Here is a 15882-nt window from a genome sequence, read left to right as displayed (position 1 = left end):
GTGGGAAATGATTTTTCATTGATACTGTTTAATGATTTCAGTTGTTCTTTATTGTTCTTTGTTGGAGAGAACAAATAAATTATCAGTTTATTATTCTTTACGGTCTTGACCCATCAGGAATATTTTCTCAGAAATATATCCTTTTTCTTTTCTGAAGTTTGATACTCCATAATGATTTTTCTGTGATTCTGTAATTAGATTTATGAAAGTGAATAGTGACTTTAGATGAATACAGTTTAAACCAGCATCTAATTCTTGAAAACTGTTGGGAAAAAAAAACCTCTCATTTTGCTCAAGTTGGACATTAAAAAATTAAGGCATGTAAAATCACTAGTCACTCTAGGAAAACTTGGCTGATGTGATTATATAAATGGGCCAGGAACTACAGAAATTACATTCTTTGCTTACAATGATATACAGCTGCCCTGCAACTTTAAAAAGCTGTTCCAAAAATACATTCCACAGAATTGCCCGAGTCTGCTGCTGCTCTCTCCTTACAAGGTTTAAACTGCAAAGAATAATCTGCATATCCAGATGTTTTCTGTTTTGCCTAGATCTTTATGTTTTACTGTACAATGTCTGCCAAGAAAGAAAGGGTTCCATACTTGCTGTGGTTTCTAGTGCTGAAAAGTGTAACCACTAGTTGGTCAGTGTTTTGGTTTTTTTTTTTTTTTTTTGCTAAGACAGAATCTCGTACTTTCTCTAACCTATCGCATGCTGTTCATAGCTGTTTTACCTGTTACCCTTTTTAAAGCAAGAAACACACAGAGGTACTAAACAATCAAGGAACAGAAAGTTAGAACCTTAGGTACTTTTAGAAAGTCTCTCAGAATCCATAGAGTGTTGCAGATAACCTTCTTTCATCCCCTATTGTCTATTTTTGGTGACATAAATGCTAATACTTTGTGTGCAGCCACTTGAAGAGCGCCAAATCCTCTCTGATCGCTTTTAAAAGAATACAGTTTTTACACTCTGTCAAGGTATTATGGTATTACAGTCAACTCTGCATTTAATCAAGGCTCTTACGACTGCTGAGTTGCTTGGAGAAGCAAAGTATGGAGTTTTGGGATGATACACAAATCCAAACTTTTCAAAAAAAAAGTCTGCAGCTCTTACAGAGTCAAAAAGTCTAGATATGTTATTTAAATACACACTGTGCTACGGAACAGAATATACTTAATAAGAACAAATACATATATTCACATTTATATATTTAAAACTCATCATGCCAACGTACAGGAGTGTCTGGCTCTGAAGCCCACTTTGAAGGAGGAGCTTAGGACAGAACTGAGGCGATTCAGTAGATGAAAAAGCCAGTTTCAGATCTGTTCCAACATTAACTTTCTCATGTTTGACCTAGATAAGTCCTATCCAACATAGTTCCTATGTATGCAGACTTAGGTGCTCATTTCTGAGTTCTTCCAGTATCAGGTGCTGTAGCTCTGCTCAGCCCTGCGCCAAGGTCCTCAGCACTGAGCCCCAAGTGGCTAATAGAAATCACCACAGTTGAAACTGCTAGCCACAGTATTTTGAAACACAGTGACTTCAGCTCTGAAACAGGCATATTTTCTGTCTGCATTATGCTTTTTTCAACTAAGTATTTAAAAATGACTCAGTAAAAATGAGGCATCCGCATGATCACAGAGAATTATGAAATCAGTAAAAGGTTCAGAACAGTTCTTCAGGGATTTCAGTTGCCCACGAAAATAAAAGCCAGGCACTATCTGAAATGCAAGTTCTCACTGAAGGAACTGGCCAAATGAGTGCAGCCAGCTGATGTAGCAGACTTTGAGAAATGGATTGGACCATAGAAGTCGATGGGAATTTCCCTGTTGATTGCAGTTGAGACCAGATCAGATCCTGCTCATTTTAGGAGGTTGCTCTGTGGACCAGAAACTACAAAAAATTGCAACAGAGACTTAGAGTGGCTTACAGGAATAATACTAATAAGTAAAATAAAACACCAACAGGAAATAAGGAGTGAACATAAAATCGAGTCAATATGCCGGGTGGCACCACACAGGCACACTGAAGAAAGTGTTTCTATTCAAGAAGATATGTAAGCATGTTCAGAATGAAACACATATGTAAGTACTTGCTTGAAATATGACCTAAGCCTCAGCTAACCCAGCAGTATACCACACTCATTTAACATAAAATGCACATATGAAAAATAACCACAGCCTCCTCAGAATGAGCTGTCATTTTCCAATATACCATTCACATGATGCCCACTCTCCCTGAAAGCTTGAAGGACTGGCAAATCTCATACTGCCTGGTACTGGAAACATATCAAAAGTATTTGTTTGCAAATCAGATTAGATCTCCCAGGAGAATAAGATTTCAAATGAGTTTTCTAAATCATCCTGTTTAATGTTAGAAATGCCCTAAAGGAGTTTATTACATGTTATTTTCCTCCTCTTTCTGAATCCAAGTGAAGGTAGGGAACACAGGTGAGCAAATTAAGGAAAATAATTCAACTAAATACTAATGAATTGGCATCTGAATCTTGCAGAATAATATAATTTCTAGTGGCCCAGGATCTTGAGCCTGGGAATGGTTTGTGTTTTGGATGTTATTGTTATTTGTTCTTCCTCTTCACTCTCCCCATTAAAAGCTTTTTCTCTGGGACTGGATCCTTATTTTATCTCTACTGCTGTAAATCTGTTAAGATCATGCAGTTTGCCTAGTGTAAAGATAGATACCTAACCCTGCCCATTCAGATGACCGAGTGCAGTGATTCTTTGTATGAATTCTTGGGAATTTCTGCATTCTCCTTTTCTTGGCTGGCAATCTCAGTAGTCCTGCAGAAGCCTGTGAATCTTCAGCTTGTTTTAGATCTCTCCTGGAAGAATAGAGCTATTTGTCTTTGCCACATTAGAAAATGGCTTGCATGACTACATCCTGTGCAATTAGTTCATGAATCCTCTTTTGTTATTTTATCATGTATTTGTTGTCACATCTGATGTCTTATGAATGTTGCTAACACAATTCTTTTCTTCCTCTGCTTTCTTCATCTCAGCTGTGCTGTGGTCCTTAAAACAGCTGATGTTGAAGCATTATAAAGAGGGTTACTTTTAGAATTGACAGAAATGATTACATTGCAGAGTTTAAAGTGCGTTTTTTTGTTCAAAATGATAATTGCATGCAAATTGCTGGCATGTCTCATACAACCAAGTGGGCTTTCGAAGATATAGATGTGTTTGGAATGTTGTATGTGACAAATTACCTCTTTCTGGTTTCTCATTCATGATTTTTTTCTATTTTTATTTTAGGCAATTTGGGGCCATTGGGTCACGCCTGACTGGAGCTGGATGGGGTGGCTGCACTGTATCAATGGTGCCTACTGACAAGCTGAATAATTTCCTTAAAAATGTAGAAAAAGCTTATTACCAACCCACTGTCCAAAAGTTAGCACTGGAAAATAACAGTCTGTTTGCTACCAAACCTGGAAGAGGAGCCTTAGTTTTTGTTGAGGCCTAAAGAACGTCAAAAGTTTAAAGAAACTGAGTAGGGCATTTAGAACTGGCAGGACTTCCTATGCCACCACAAATTAATCCTTTTCCTTTTTCTTTTTTTTTAGTTACATTGAGAAGTTGCTATAGTCAAAATCAATTTCTTAAGATGCAATTAAAAGTACACTCTTAGGTTATAAAGTCTATTTTTTCTATCCTAAAAGTATCTTTCTGTGAAAACATCGATTTATAGAAACTCACTGACATGGAAAACTGAAATTGGTACTTTTCACAGTGCTTATTTTATATTTTCTTTTTACTATTTCAGAAGAGCAGGTGGAAAAAATGAGCTATTTCATTCCTGGAACCTCCCAATGTTTGCAGAGCCGCTCAGTGCGTATTCACTTCTGCTTCTGAGTATTTTTTGGTTTTAAGTCCTGTGAAAATAAAAGGTCAAACTGAAGTACTCAAAAAACTGGAAGGACCCTGCTACACATCACAGGCCTTATAAGGGTCTCAAAGAGGATTATTAGTGTTAGTTAATGATAATGTTGGAGTAAAGCATTAGGAATATATGTTAAGTGGGAAAGCCCCACCAGGACTTCCTGATTCCTTCCCAGAATTTGAGGCAACTTTAAATTTTCCCCAAGTTTGACAAAAACAGAGAGAATTACTGTTTTTCTTGGGCAGAGTAAGTGGCATCACCATTACTGTTAAGAAGTGGAATTTGCAAACTATTCTCTTCACCATATAGCTGTTCTCAAGAATTTTCAACTGAATTTTCAGTACAATTGGTGCTGTTTGTGAGCTGAGCATGTCAACATGCTCCCTTTTATAAGTGAACAAGCGAATGGTGAAGCAGTGTCCAAGGAAGCTCCTGATGCTGTCAAGGTTATAACTGCAGTGCACTGGGAACAGAACATCTGCAATTCATAACACATCTATCTGCTCGGTAGGAAAAATGAATACGGATTGCTCAAAAAGGTGGCTGTGGGTTAAGATACTCCAAAGAGGTTTAACCTGCTTTCAGGTGGACAGTCAGCTTCACAGGCTCTAACTTCCATAGCCCAAATACTCTCCTGCTTTGGTACAGGCAATGAAAACTCAGCAGAAGTCATAACCCTTGCAGCCATAAAGCCATAGCAAGACTTGTCTTGCATTCATTTCTGTGATTTTAAAGACATGCAAGTGTCCAGAAGTTTGCATGAAACCAGAGATCTCTCAGGGATTTTCTCTATATTACCCATGCTAATCCAGGCCAAAAAAGAATTCTTAGAGGCTACTAATTCTGTGGGAAGACTTTGCCAAATTTGAGCACAGCAGATGAATGGCAGCCAACAAAGACTGCCAGATCTCTTCAGGAGCCCCAGAGGGGACATATAATGGTAATATTATCATCAGAGAGGATTTGTGTTTTCTGACAACCAGGAGGAGTGGAACAGGGATGCTGTGGGTCAAGAAAATCAACTGACAGTGCTCAGGAAAAGAAAGTCAAAGGACAGGCTCTGGGCATGCTGGGGAGGAACAGAAAGACCAAAGGGAGGAGAGTTAGAAACATTAATTTGAGAAGGGGAATAAGGGTGATAGTTAATAACAGGAGGTAGAATTACAGGTCTAATCTTAAAACAGGCATTCAATATTACTATCCAAGGGAATTTAGTGTCTTGTACCCTTATTTGTAATGCACAGCAGATGTGCTGTATGTTCAACCAAACCTGTATGTACAGGATTCCAGAAATCAAATAACAATAGGCAAAGATCTTCAAGAACATCTAGGACAGCCTTACAAATTTTAAAGAAAACAGTATCATGGCAGATTACAACCTGTCTTATTAAAGACATTAATAATCCTCATTGTAATTAATTTTCTGTCCTAAAAAGCAGACTATAACACTGTACATACCAATTCTTTCATTAATACAGCTGCATGGAACTTTAGTTCAGCTGGATTCCTGGAAGCTTTAATCTGTCTAAGAACAGAATAAAGGTATTTTAGCTTCTTTTTTTTTCTTTGTTTTTTATTTTTGTATCCCCCAAGTTGAGCATGACACATGTAATCACAAAACCTTTAAAAAACATGCAGGCATGTTTTCCATCTGCAGTATTTTCAGAATTTTTAGAATTTTTCTGTCAGTGAATCTTGCACTTGATATTTTCATAAATGAAGAAATCAGAACACTGGTGTAGTACAAAAGAATCGAAATAAACCTTTTGAACTTGTGATTCATTTCTTTCCTTTCCTTCTTTATCGCTTCAATGTCTTTTTCATACTTTTGCTGTAATCTGAAAAATAAAAATTTGTTCATAACTTTTGGTGAAAGATGAAGGATATTCAACTTATATACATAAAAATGGCACTTGACATTTTTATTTACATACTGTCAACAAAAAATAAATGTTTCTTTTTAAATGAAACTTTGTGGTGTTTTTTTACCCTTTGAAGACCTTTTCCTATATAATAGAAAAGAAAGTATAATCAGAGCACAACTGCTATATGAACAATGCGTAAAGCGAGCAGCAAGTACACAAGCAGTATTTGTAAAGCTAAGCAAGACAATTCTGGTTCGAAGGAGAAATTCTGAATAGAAAGCAGCAACTTTTAAGCTTCTTAAATGTTTCCAGATCTGTATTTTTAAACAGCTTTTTCTGACTACATCTGCAAAACCCCTTCTCTAGCCCCAAACCATGCAAATCGGTATATAAGTACATGTACATGTACAGATTTGGAAAAAAAAATAGAATTAATGTCAGACAATATGTGCAGAGGTGATGCATCCTATTAGCATGAGCTATCATTATCAGTGCAGCATGATTTTATCTCATTATAATGTCTGGCTGTAATTCATTCAATCATGAGTTTAATCTTAGTGTGCAGTAAATGGGAGCTAAACCTCTCCAAAAAGGATTTAGAGTGGAGACACTGTCAGACATCTAAGTGCAGGAGCATTGCCTGGTGCCATGCTAATACTCTGTATTATCTTAATCCCATTGACATGTACTTCATCACCAGACATGCTCCTGTTCCCAAATAGAATGAGGGTAATTTTACCATTCATTTGAAGGGCGGGGATGAAGACTGTGCATCTGACATTTTTCTCTCTTGCACTCAAGATCCACACACACATATATAAACACACACATATATATCAACCCAATATGCAGTAATTATGTAACACTTTCAGGAATATTAGTTTCTAGATTAGTATGATCTGAATATCAGCTAGTATTTTAATGACTGTCATGCACTTACTCAGTATAATCCTTCTGAAATTCTTCTCTGAGTCTACGTGTCTCTTTAATAACATCTTGATATGTTGGAGCAACTGGTGTGATATAGTTTCAGTTAAGTGAAAGCTCTGTATTTTCAGCTACCTGGGAAATTCATTTGTGTACTAAATCACAATCATCTATAGTTAAACAAAGATAAATCCAGAGCAGCATTCACGAGAGTTATCATCTTCCAGTAAGAGCTACCATGAAAATCCTAATTGCTATGGATAGGATAAAAATAGTGCTTTGTGATTTTTTGCCACTGTATGCTTCAACACAAGAAAAGTGAAATGTAAAGACCAGTGCTGAGAAGTAACAGCAGCCTGAAAACCTGCCTGATAAGGCTTAACATCCCTAACCCTGTGAATCATGATAATTGTTAAACTGCATTTTAAATGCTATTTTTGAGATAGAGGCCTAAGTAAGAGCTCCTGTTAAAAGAGCCTGTAATACAGAAAAGGGGGAATTTGGCTGCCAAGGGCTCTCTGGGAGGCCCTGGCTCGGCTGTCCGCGCGCAGCCAGGCCTGGCGCCCTGCGCTCCCACCTGCCTCGCCTCGGCTCTCTGAATCTCCCAATCTTTGGAGGTCCAGCTTCCCACCGAACAAAGCCAAAAGACCAATTCTGCTCTTCATCTCCTTTCTGAGCCTTCTGCTTTTGGCCTCGTGTCAGACCGGATTAACTAAGACATTCTGCAAGATGCCCCAGGGCAGCCCCTGCTAAGAGCAGGCGGAAGCCCGGCCGTGCGCTGGGCGCCTGGGGATGGCACTGAGTGTCCCTGCGATCCCCTGGGCTGCCGCGGGCAGTGACACTCCTGGCACGGGAGCAAGGGCAGGATGAGGTAGCAGAGCACAGCTGTAACAGAGGCAATTGTGGTTGGGGGGGGGAGGTTCCCCCCCCGCCATGATTTACTGAAACTCTTCTGAACACAAGAAAATTATGAAAGTAGGATTTAAAAAAATTAAAACCAAAAAAAAAACACAAATTTTTTCAGATGAGCTGCTACTCTACCAGGAAAGCCTACGGAAGAACATTTGTTGGACCACTGAGGTCTCTGCAGATTTTGTCACCAAGATGAACAAAACCTGGACTCTCCTGCAGCGCACTGGCCTTAACAGTGCACATTCCTATTATATTTACTGTAGGTGTAACATCTAACAACTAAAGAAAAATCTGCAAAGCAGTTAAATATCCAAGCTAACCAAGCGAGAGGACACTAAGGAGCTTTCAGAAGTAGCAGAGCAGTATCATATTTGAGCCTGATGTCCGACAGCAGTGGCTCACTCCACAGCCACAAACTGCGTGAGGATTTATACCAGAGCGCTTGGTACATTTATTGGATTTTAAGTCCAATATGCTCTGAGAATTGCTGTTGTCTCCCGAGCACTACTTGGTTGGCCAAGATTACACAGGGATATGAGGAGCCCCCCGCTCTCCCCACCGCAGCCTTTCTGCACTTGGCACACAAGGCTCAAATAACTCAGTAAAGATTAGATGTACTTCAAGCTGAAACACACTAGTGCCCAAGCAGCTGTCGTCTTTCCAGCCAAGCTGTGTGTGATTTGGGGTGGGAATAAAAATACGTGCTGCTAGCCAATGATCGAGCCAGATGGGCTTTTATTCCTATTTAATTTTTCAAGGGATAGTGAAGCAGGTCTGTGTGAAACTCCTGCTGCAGTTGTCACTAATATTAAAAGCTTTTGTTTTGCTCGGCTTCATATAATGGAGGACTTTATTCATGTTATTCTATGTTTTCTGGCTTATCAGTGTCTCATGTGACAGATACATATATAATTTTGTTGGCTAGGTTGCCCTCGATTTGAGTAGGAATTTTAAGTGCACTTCCACTGATCAAATATCAAAAATATAATTAAATTGTTCTGATTAATGATGAAGAGTTTTGTACTGTGTTTTTTTCTCTCAGAGAACATCCTTTATGATCTCTCCTGGAACTGCTTCCTTCCTGTCCTGTAACGGCTTCTGTCTGGAGAACAATTAGGATAACAGTTTTACAAGGAGAAACTATCCTTGAGCAAGGATTCAGTGACCCACTTTTAAGCAGCAATAGCAGATGCCCAAGTTATATTTTTTATGAATGTCTGAACGTAATTTTATGATGTTAGAACCAAATATCCAGGTCTAACAGTCAGCTCTAACCTTCACAGCTGAACTAAAAACTGTAACAAAAAACAGGAGCTAAAATCAGAACTAGAAGAGTCAGTCCAGGAAGGATTTAGGAACCTACTGAAAGATAATGTCAAAGCTTCACAGTTGAATCATCATCATTCACAGTTGAAGGGAATCTAAGCCAAACATGAACTATAACTTGAAAGACTTGAAAGATTGGGAAAATTTTAGGATGAAGGGTTAAAAATCAAGGAAAAAAATACCTATTAAGCTGTTTCAAAAGTCTCTCATGGTCAGGCCTGGACCTTGCAGATATTTCCAAGTAAATTCCTGTATAGTTCTTGTAGAGTAAATCTAACAATATCAGTAGCAGAGCAGATGCTAAGCTTTCAAAAGCCTTTTCTATTTTAAGTTCTTGTTTTTTAGAAGACTGTATGGGAGAGAGAGAGGTAGCCTGGGCAGCTTCTGCTTGTGAAGATCTATATTAAACTGACGATGGCCAGTGGGGTCACCACTGGAGATGGTTTTCACGGCTTCCTACAAAAGGAGCCGACAGCTGAAGTAAACTGCTTCCAAGGATGCTGTTAGCAGCCCCCACTACGGTTGATGAAAAACTCTACCAGTTATTGTCCTGTCTGAAATTCATAAAATATTCTTGATTATGAGATCCTGGGGGAGGTTTCCTTTATGAAGCAATCAATTCTTTTGTTAGTTGATTGTTGATAAACCCTTGTCAGGTGGTACAGATTAAGCAGCAAAGCTCATTCTCTATGACAGATAGTAGTCCAGCACCCACATACTGCCCTGTCACTACCAGATGAAAGTAGATGGAAGCAGTGAATCCAATACTTTTTTTCTAGAAAATAAAAAAAAATAGTTTTGAAGCAATATTCCTCTCCCACCGTCTTCAGATGCCATAGAAAATTCTTTACCTATCACCAAACTTAGAGGGATCACCGAACAAGCAGAGAGATTCTATGTCCTCTTCTTTGGTTAAACTAAACAAAGTTTGATGACAGAAAAATGTAATGCTTAGTGGGATTTATCAGGATTATAATAAACTCACAGCATCACACAACCTGCTCTTTGGTCACCTTCTTTCTCCCGCTTAGTCATGCGCATTCAACAAGAAACATCTATGGAGGCCTCCTGAAAGCAAGAGCCCGATTATTCCATGTATTGCAGCACACTTGAACTGGGAGCTTGGCACATCTGCACACAGTTTGTATTTACTTCAGTTCCAGCAGTAAGAAAATGGCAGGGACTTTGCAAGCTCTTCCAAGCAAGCCTAAGGGGCTGGGTTAACAGCCTGAATCTCCACGATCTGCTTTAGCTCCACTAATGAGATTTTTGTTTTCTATGTAGGTGGCCTTTTATTTCTTAAATACAATTAGCACAGAGCTGTTGCCTGATGTTTTTATTTATTTTTGAAAGTGCCGACTACTGGACTTGCTTTCTTAATTCTAGTGTTTCCAGAATTGACATTTGTACTCCACAAGCCTATTTTCAGGAAATTTTGTAAGAGGGATGATATTTTGAATTCTGCTTTTTCAGCTCGAAAGGCTTCTGCTTTTACTTCCTTTGTCTGTTCATTATGGGCCATCTTTAATTCCTAGATGTGTTTTTTGGAGATAAGTTCCTTTTCTTTTGAAATACATGCCACTAAAACAACACAGCAAAAATATTCCAATACATCAAACAAAGGTCTGCATGTATTTAATATGTTCTGTGTTGTGCAGTGCTCTCAGTGCTGCACTGGAATATAGGGTTTTTTTTTTTTACCTACTTAGTTTTTTAGTTTTCTCAAGACATTTCATGGCATGTGCTCATTAGTTGCCTTATGTTCATTATGTGAAGGCAGGAAAGACCATCCATCTTGTTCTCTTTTAGCTGTAAAACGAATAGAAGTTTTTGGGCTTTTAATCAATCTATAAAAAGTTTCAACATCCTTTTTTTTAAGGATGACATAGAGGAGTGCTATGTAACATTTCCAACTTTTAAGTTTTATTACAGTCTAGCTTTCTGTGATTCATGAATTTATAATTCATACTCTCAGAAAAGAAACGAAATATTTTTGAAAATCACCATCATGCATATTACAAATTACAATAAACATGTCAGCAAAAGTGGATATACTAACAGTTTATGGTGGTTAATTTGCTAATTTATTCTTTTTACATAAATGGACAAATTATGACTGCCCACTGTGGTCACAGTAAAGGGAGAATGGTGTGGAAATTTCTGGTTTCAATAAACCCATAAAGAAGTAGACACAACTTACTTGACAGAACTCTGCTCTGCATGTAGAGAGTCACCTAAAATCTGCTGAGAAATTTATAATGTTTCACAAGAAGTCAAAAATTTTCTTTTATCCCGCTAGTCAACCTAATGGCAATTTTTAAAATTTCTCCTTGTGAAGTTCATAAAAGCAATTGGACAAATACAAAAATACCACACTGAAAGTTGAAAAAAAGAGTTTTTCAGTCTTTCATATGATGCTGTGAGACTTGCTGAAGCCAGTGAATTTAATTGAAATTAGTATAATACAGAATTTGACCTCTAATCCACTGGAGTAATAGGAGTTGCCCTGTTAACAGAAGCTGCTGAGATTCATCAGTATTCTTTTAAGAGAGCTGCAATTTCCCGATAGTGAAATATTCTACCAGAAATGTAATACACTGAAAAGCAATGGAAAACTATTTTTTTCTCCAGTACACAGAAAATTGTGATTTTGGGGATTTCTAAAAGAAAATGCTTGAGAGGATCTCAAACGATCTTCTTCAAGCCCACCAAAATAGTTCAGGTATTAAAAAAATATATATACATTAGTAAAAGAACAGAATTATTTAGCACATCTTCACTTCTGAAACCCATTAGTTTAAGATGAAGCCACGAAGTGCTCTGAATATACCTGTGCTACACAAGGGATAAAGCTTCCCTTCATTTTGATAAATGCCAAGCAGAAATATACCCAAACTCAGAACAGACCTAAACCTCCTCAAGATTTATAGATGTCTGGATCCCAAGAATACAGTTTGGTGCCACAGCAGAATCAAGTCAATATTCAAGCTAGAATCCAGACATGACAGAAGTTTCATTACATCTTGGGAGGTTTGATTTATGTTTCTCATTCAGCACTATCCTCCAAAAATCTAACAAGAAAAAATGAAGTAACAAACTGAAGTGTGGTTTTACTAAAGACATTTTAAATCATGTGTTAGCTTATAGGATAGCAACATGAAGGACCTACCAAATCTTTTCTCTGTATTTCTAAGTTTCTCTCTTTGGGTAAACCACTTGCTGAGATTGTCTGCATTACTGTGGTCTGTCTCAGTCTCGAAAAGAGAAAAGTGTCCCAACTATTGTGATCATAACAGAAGAAGGAAATAAAAAAATATGGGTGAGACTTCAGTAATACATTCTTCTCTTTCCCGCCCCAGCTGGCTTAAACCATCTTGGCAGAAAAGTTTAGAAGAAAAATTTATAAACATAACACAGGGGTTAAAAAGGATATGGTAGTTTGTAAACTTCCGTACGATTAATCCTGCAAGTCAAGGAATACGACGCAGCATTAGGTATTTCGTGCATTTTCAGATAATAGGAGACCAAAGGACTCTGACCACCAAGTCTGAAGAGCACACGCTTGCATTCTGGATCTGGGCCGATATAACAGGACTGTCAAAATGAAAGAAAAATCAGCAAAGCACATTATTATCAAACCGTCTGCAAACAAAAACAGAAAAGAATAGGAACTTCTGCATACATATGAACAGGTATTTCTGCTGACAATGCTTTGTTGAAAAAATTCTCTGTTTTAATAAATAGTAGTATGTTACAGACTGAGGATATCAGCAAAAGGAGGATTCAATATTTCTGACAAAGACCAAAGATAATGATCAATGTTATGGGAGATTGTCTTTCTCCAAGTAAGAAAACTCCGGCAGACTATGACAGGCTATGTCCACAGCAGGGAATCTAACCATCTGCAAGTAAACATGCTTTAACACTTTACATCGCTGCAGTATTTTATGCACTGTTAAACTAAAAGAAAGATGTGTGTGATAAATCAGTTTTACCTGGAAAGCACCTAGTAAGGAATCTTACACTTCATTTACTACTGCATGCTCTCACAGAATGTGATGAGTTAATTCTAGTGCAATGCTAAAGCGTTTTCCTTTTGCAGTCATTGAAAATTGTAAAAAAAGGTAGAAAAGAAGACTGAATAAAATCATATAAACCACGTAAAAATAATCCATCAGATATACAGCTTATAATAGGAAAGGACCAACATAAACAGGGCATTATTCAAAATCACTAATAGTTTTAAATACACTATGAACTCAAAAAAAACATTTATGTCAGATTTTATTGCCCTTTGTTCTTATAAATACAAATCACATTTAAAATTATTGTAACTTCAGAATCAACAAAACAAACAAACTTTATTTTTTTCAGGTTATTTTCTCCAGTAATGTAAAATGTTTTCTCCTCATAGCTCCCTATATTCTGACGTTGCTACTATATGGGTAACTTCAGTCAGTAGAGTTATTTCTGTAGTGCAGTTCATAAATGTTTACAAATACAAAGCTCCTCTGAACACGTTACCTCTTTGGCTGTTTCTGATTCTTTTGGCATATCATTTTTAACTTCACTATCTTCACTTATTTCTCCATCTACCATATATTTTACATCTTCAAGTAGGGCTTCACAACTGATGCTCTGTACTAACAAAAATACAAAGATCATACACTTCACTTATTGACAACATAGGTTTTGTTCTTAGTAACACACAGTTCTTAGTAACACACAGTTCTTAGTAACACACTTTCGGGGAAATGTTAATAAGCCAAACCTCCCTTAGTGCACTGAAATGCACTCCCCCACAAAAGCTCCCAGACAAAACAGTTTGCAAAGACATTGCACTGTAGGTGATGAATGGGTTAATGAAAAATGGTGCTAAGAAGGCTATTTAATCCATGTTCTCTAGCTTAAAATATTAAACTACATTATAGGGAACATATTGACTCACTGGAAACTAGAAAGTATCTTACTAATACTAGCAATAACACACAGATAGCTTTGCTATCTTGGACATTTTAATAAGAGTATTATTAATAATTACAGACTCCCAAGGTGGCAGAGAGCAGAGAGTACAAAATAACAAATAGCTGGGCTCATAAGACTTGCCCCATCCCTGCCTGCCCACTGAAGTTAAAAATAAGAAGCTGTAAGCCACGGGCACAGAAGGATTCCACTTTGTGCAGCCTGTGGAGGAAGCAGGATGAGGTGATTTTGTCTGTGCACTGTATAGAAACAGCACCCGTTCCGTAGCGCACACACACACATGCTGCCCAAGTGCAAACCTTATGTTCTGTAAAGCTCCTCTTGAGAGCAATTCTATGTTGCAATAACAAATGACTAAGACAATTACAGAACAAATGGAATATGCAAGAATGACAAAATGATTTTATTAAACAGATCTTCAGTACCGTAATATACATTCAGAAAAGCTGTTAAAGCTGCTGCCTTCCTGAATGTTTTGAAACAAACAAGCAAAAATGAGTTCTAGCTTGAGTTGCAGTTCTACGTTAAATTGCCAGGCATCCATGAACACAGAGCCAGATCCAAGCTGGGCAAGCACATCTTAGCCACAGGTTATAAAGCAGACACAGATGTACAAAACTATCAACACAGGAAAACAAAAGTTTGGAACAGCAGTGCGAAAAGCTTTACATTTTTGCATAACAGGAAATCCACTGAACAAAAAAAGAATTACAAATAACCACTAACATGCCTCATTTGCCTTAAAGAAATACAAAAGCTCCTAAAACAAGAAATAACCTCACTGAATAAGAACAACCACAAAGTGAAGAATTTTCTTTCAAAAAACTCTGTTTGAACATAACGTCTCAATGCACAAAATAGAGGATGGAGCAGAGGACAAAGAACTGCCAAAACAGAACGGCCATGAAACCCAAGCTGAGGTAACTTCCTCAAGCCCTGGTATCAGCACACAAACACCATTCCAAAAAAGTGTTCTTGCAATGCCAGTTATTCCAAAGGCCTTCACAACAATTTATAGACTCGCAAGTAGAAAGTGCCAGCAGCAGGCTCCAGACTACTGAAAGTCAGCAAAAGAGGAAAAAGAAGTTCCCAGCACTCCTAGATTAGTAAATTTAATTCAAAGTCATAAAAAAATGTCAGGCTACTAATTGCAAGAAAGCCTGTGCAATACTGAGAAGTGCTGGCTCGTGGTACTCCAGCAGTCTGTGTCTTGGGACTTTGTGTTTTCCCTTAGCAATAAACACAGCTTATGTAGGTTCATGCACCACTTTCAAGACCTGCTCTGTGCAAAGCCATAGAGATACTCAGGTCTTTCAGATGCATTTAAGAGAAATCTGTTTAAAAAATAAAATAAAAAGGAAAGAGGCACGAACAGACATACACATGGGCAATACATCTGTAAAAACGGTGGTACACTTTCCTGTTTCTACTTCCTGTTCATTTCTAGAGTCTTCCTTGCGGTGCTCCCCTCCAGAAGCTGCCAATGATTTTGAAGTGTGTCTGAGAGTTCTCTTAGCAAAATAACAATTGACAGGGTGCAAATGAGGCATTGTATTCAAGGACAGAGCTTCCTAAGAGTGTGAATGGAGCTCCAACCAGCTGCACTGCAGAGATGTGAACTGCAGCCATTATCTGACCACATGATTGCTGTGCCTCTCCTGGAACATGTCTGATCACCAGTGAAGAAAATCATCTTTATTGTCTCAATAATTTTTGCTGTGGTCCATCATTTTAGTGCACAGCCCCTCAGCAGAGGCGCCTGTACTCTCTGATGCCTTGGCAATAGAAACAAATAAACAAGGACATCACTGGATGTTTCCGATGTTGGCTTCACAGGCATGGCTCGACTTTCTAACAACTGATTTGTGTAGAAATCCTTTAGCTCTAAGATGTGAATTTAGGGGAAAAAATGGATACATGGATTTCCTGACTCAAATAAAATTACAATCTAACCTTGCTTAGGAGCTTA

At 37.9% G+C, this 15882-nt stretch overlaps 2 protein-coding genes and 1 long non-coding RNA gene across 3 annotated transcripts in view; 1 reads left to right on the top strand and 2 right to left on the bottom strand.

Moving 5' to 3' along the window:
- GALK2 (galactokinase 2) overlaps window positions 1-3579 on the top strand; it is a 46089-nt gene extending 42510 nt beyond the window's left edge. Inside the window, exon 10 of the mRNA XM_088540096.1 lies at window positions 3276-3579. Coding sequence (XP_088396222.1) covers window positions 3276-3483 — 208 coding nt within the window. The 3' untranslated portion in view covers window positions 3484-3579. The remainder of the gene's footprint in view (window positions 1-3275) is intronic.
- Window positions 3580-3830: 251 nt separating this feature from the next.
- Window positions 3831-6860, bottom strand: LOC148596388 (uncharacterized). The gene is made up of 4 exons (XR_015914418.1): window positions 6706-6860; window positions 5664-5738; window positions 5359-5425; window positions 3831-3892 (listed from the first exon to the last, which is right to left on the bottom strand). It is a non-coding gene; the product is annotated as an uncharacterized LOC148596388 (long non-coding RNA).
- Window positions 6861-12166: 5306 nt separating this feature from the next.
- The window catches only part of FAM227B (family with sequence similarity 227 member B), a 67420-nt gene continuing 63704 nt past the window's right edge, over window positions 12167-15882 (bottom strand). Inside the window, exons 9-10 of the mRNA XM_088540178.1 lie at window positions 13455-13573; window positions 12167-12524 (exon numbers count right to left, since the gene is read on the bottom strand). Of these exons, the coding sequence (XP_088396304.1) occupies window positions 12351-12524; window positions 13455-13573 (293 nt within the window). The 3' untranslated portion in view covers window positions 12167-12350. The remainder of the gene's footprint in view (window positions 12525-13454; window positions 13574-15882) is intronic.

Source organism: Tinamus guttatus, unplaced genomic scaffold (assembly GCF_059628265.1).
Source record: "Tinamus guttatus ecotype Peru unplaced genomic scaffold, ASM5962826v1 Tinamus_guttatus_pri_ptg000004l, whole genome shotgun sequence".
NCBI lineage: Eukaryota > Metazoa > Chordata > Aves > Tinamiformes > Tinamidae > Tinamus > Tinamus guttatus.
The sequence above is the reverse complement of the archived record's forward strand: the minus strand, read 5'-3'. Positions and strand labels throughout refer to the sequence as shown.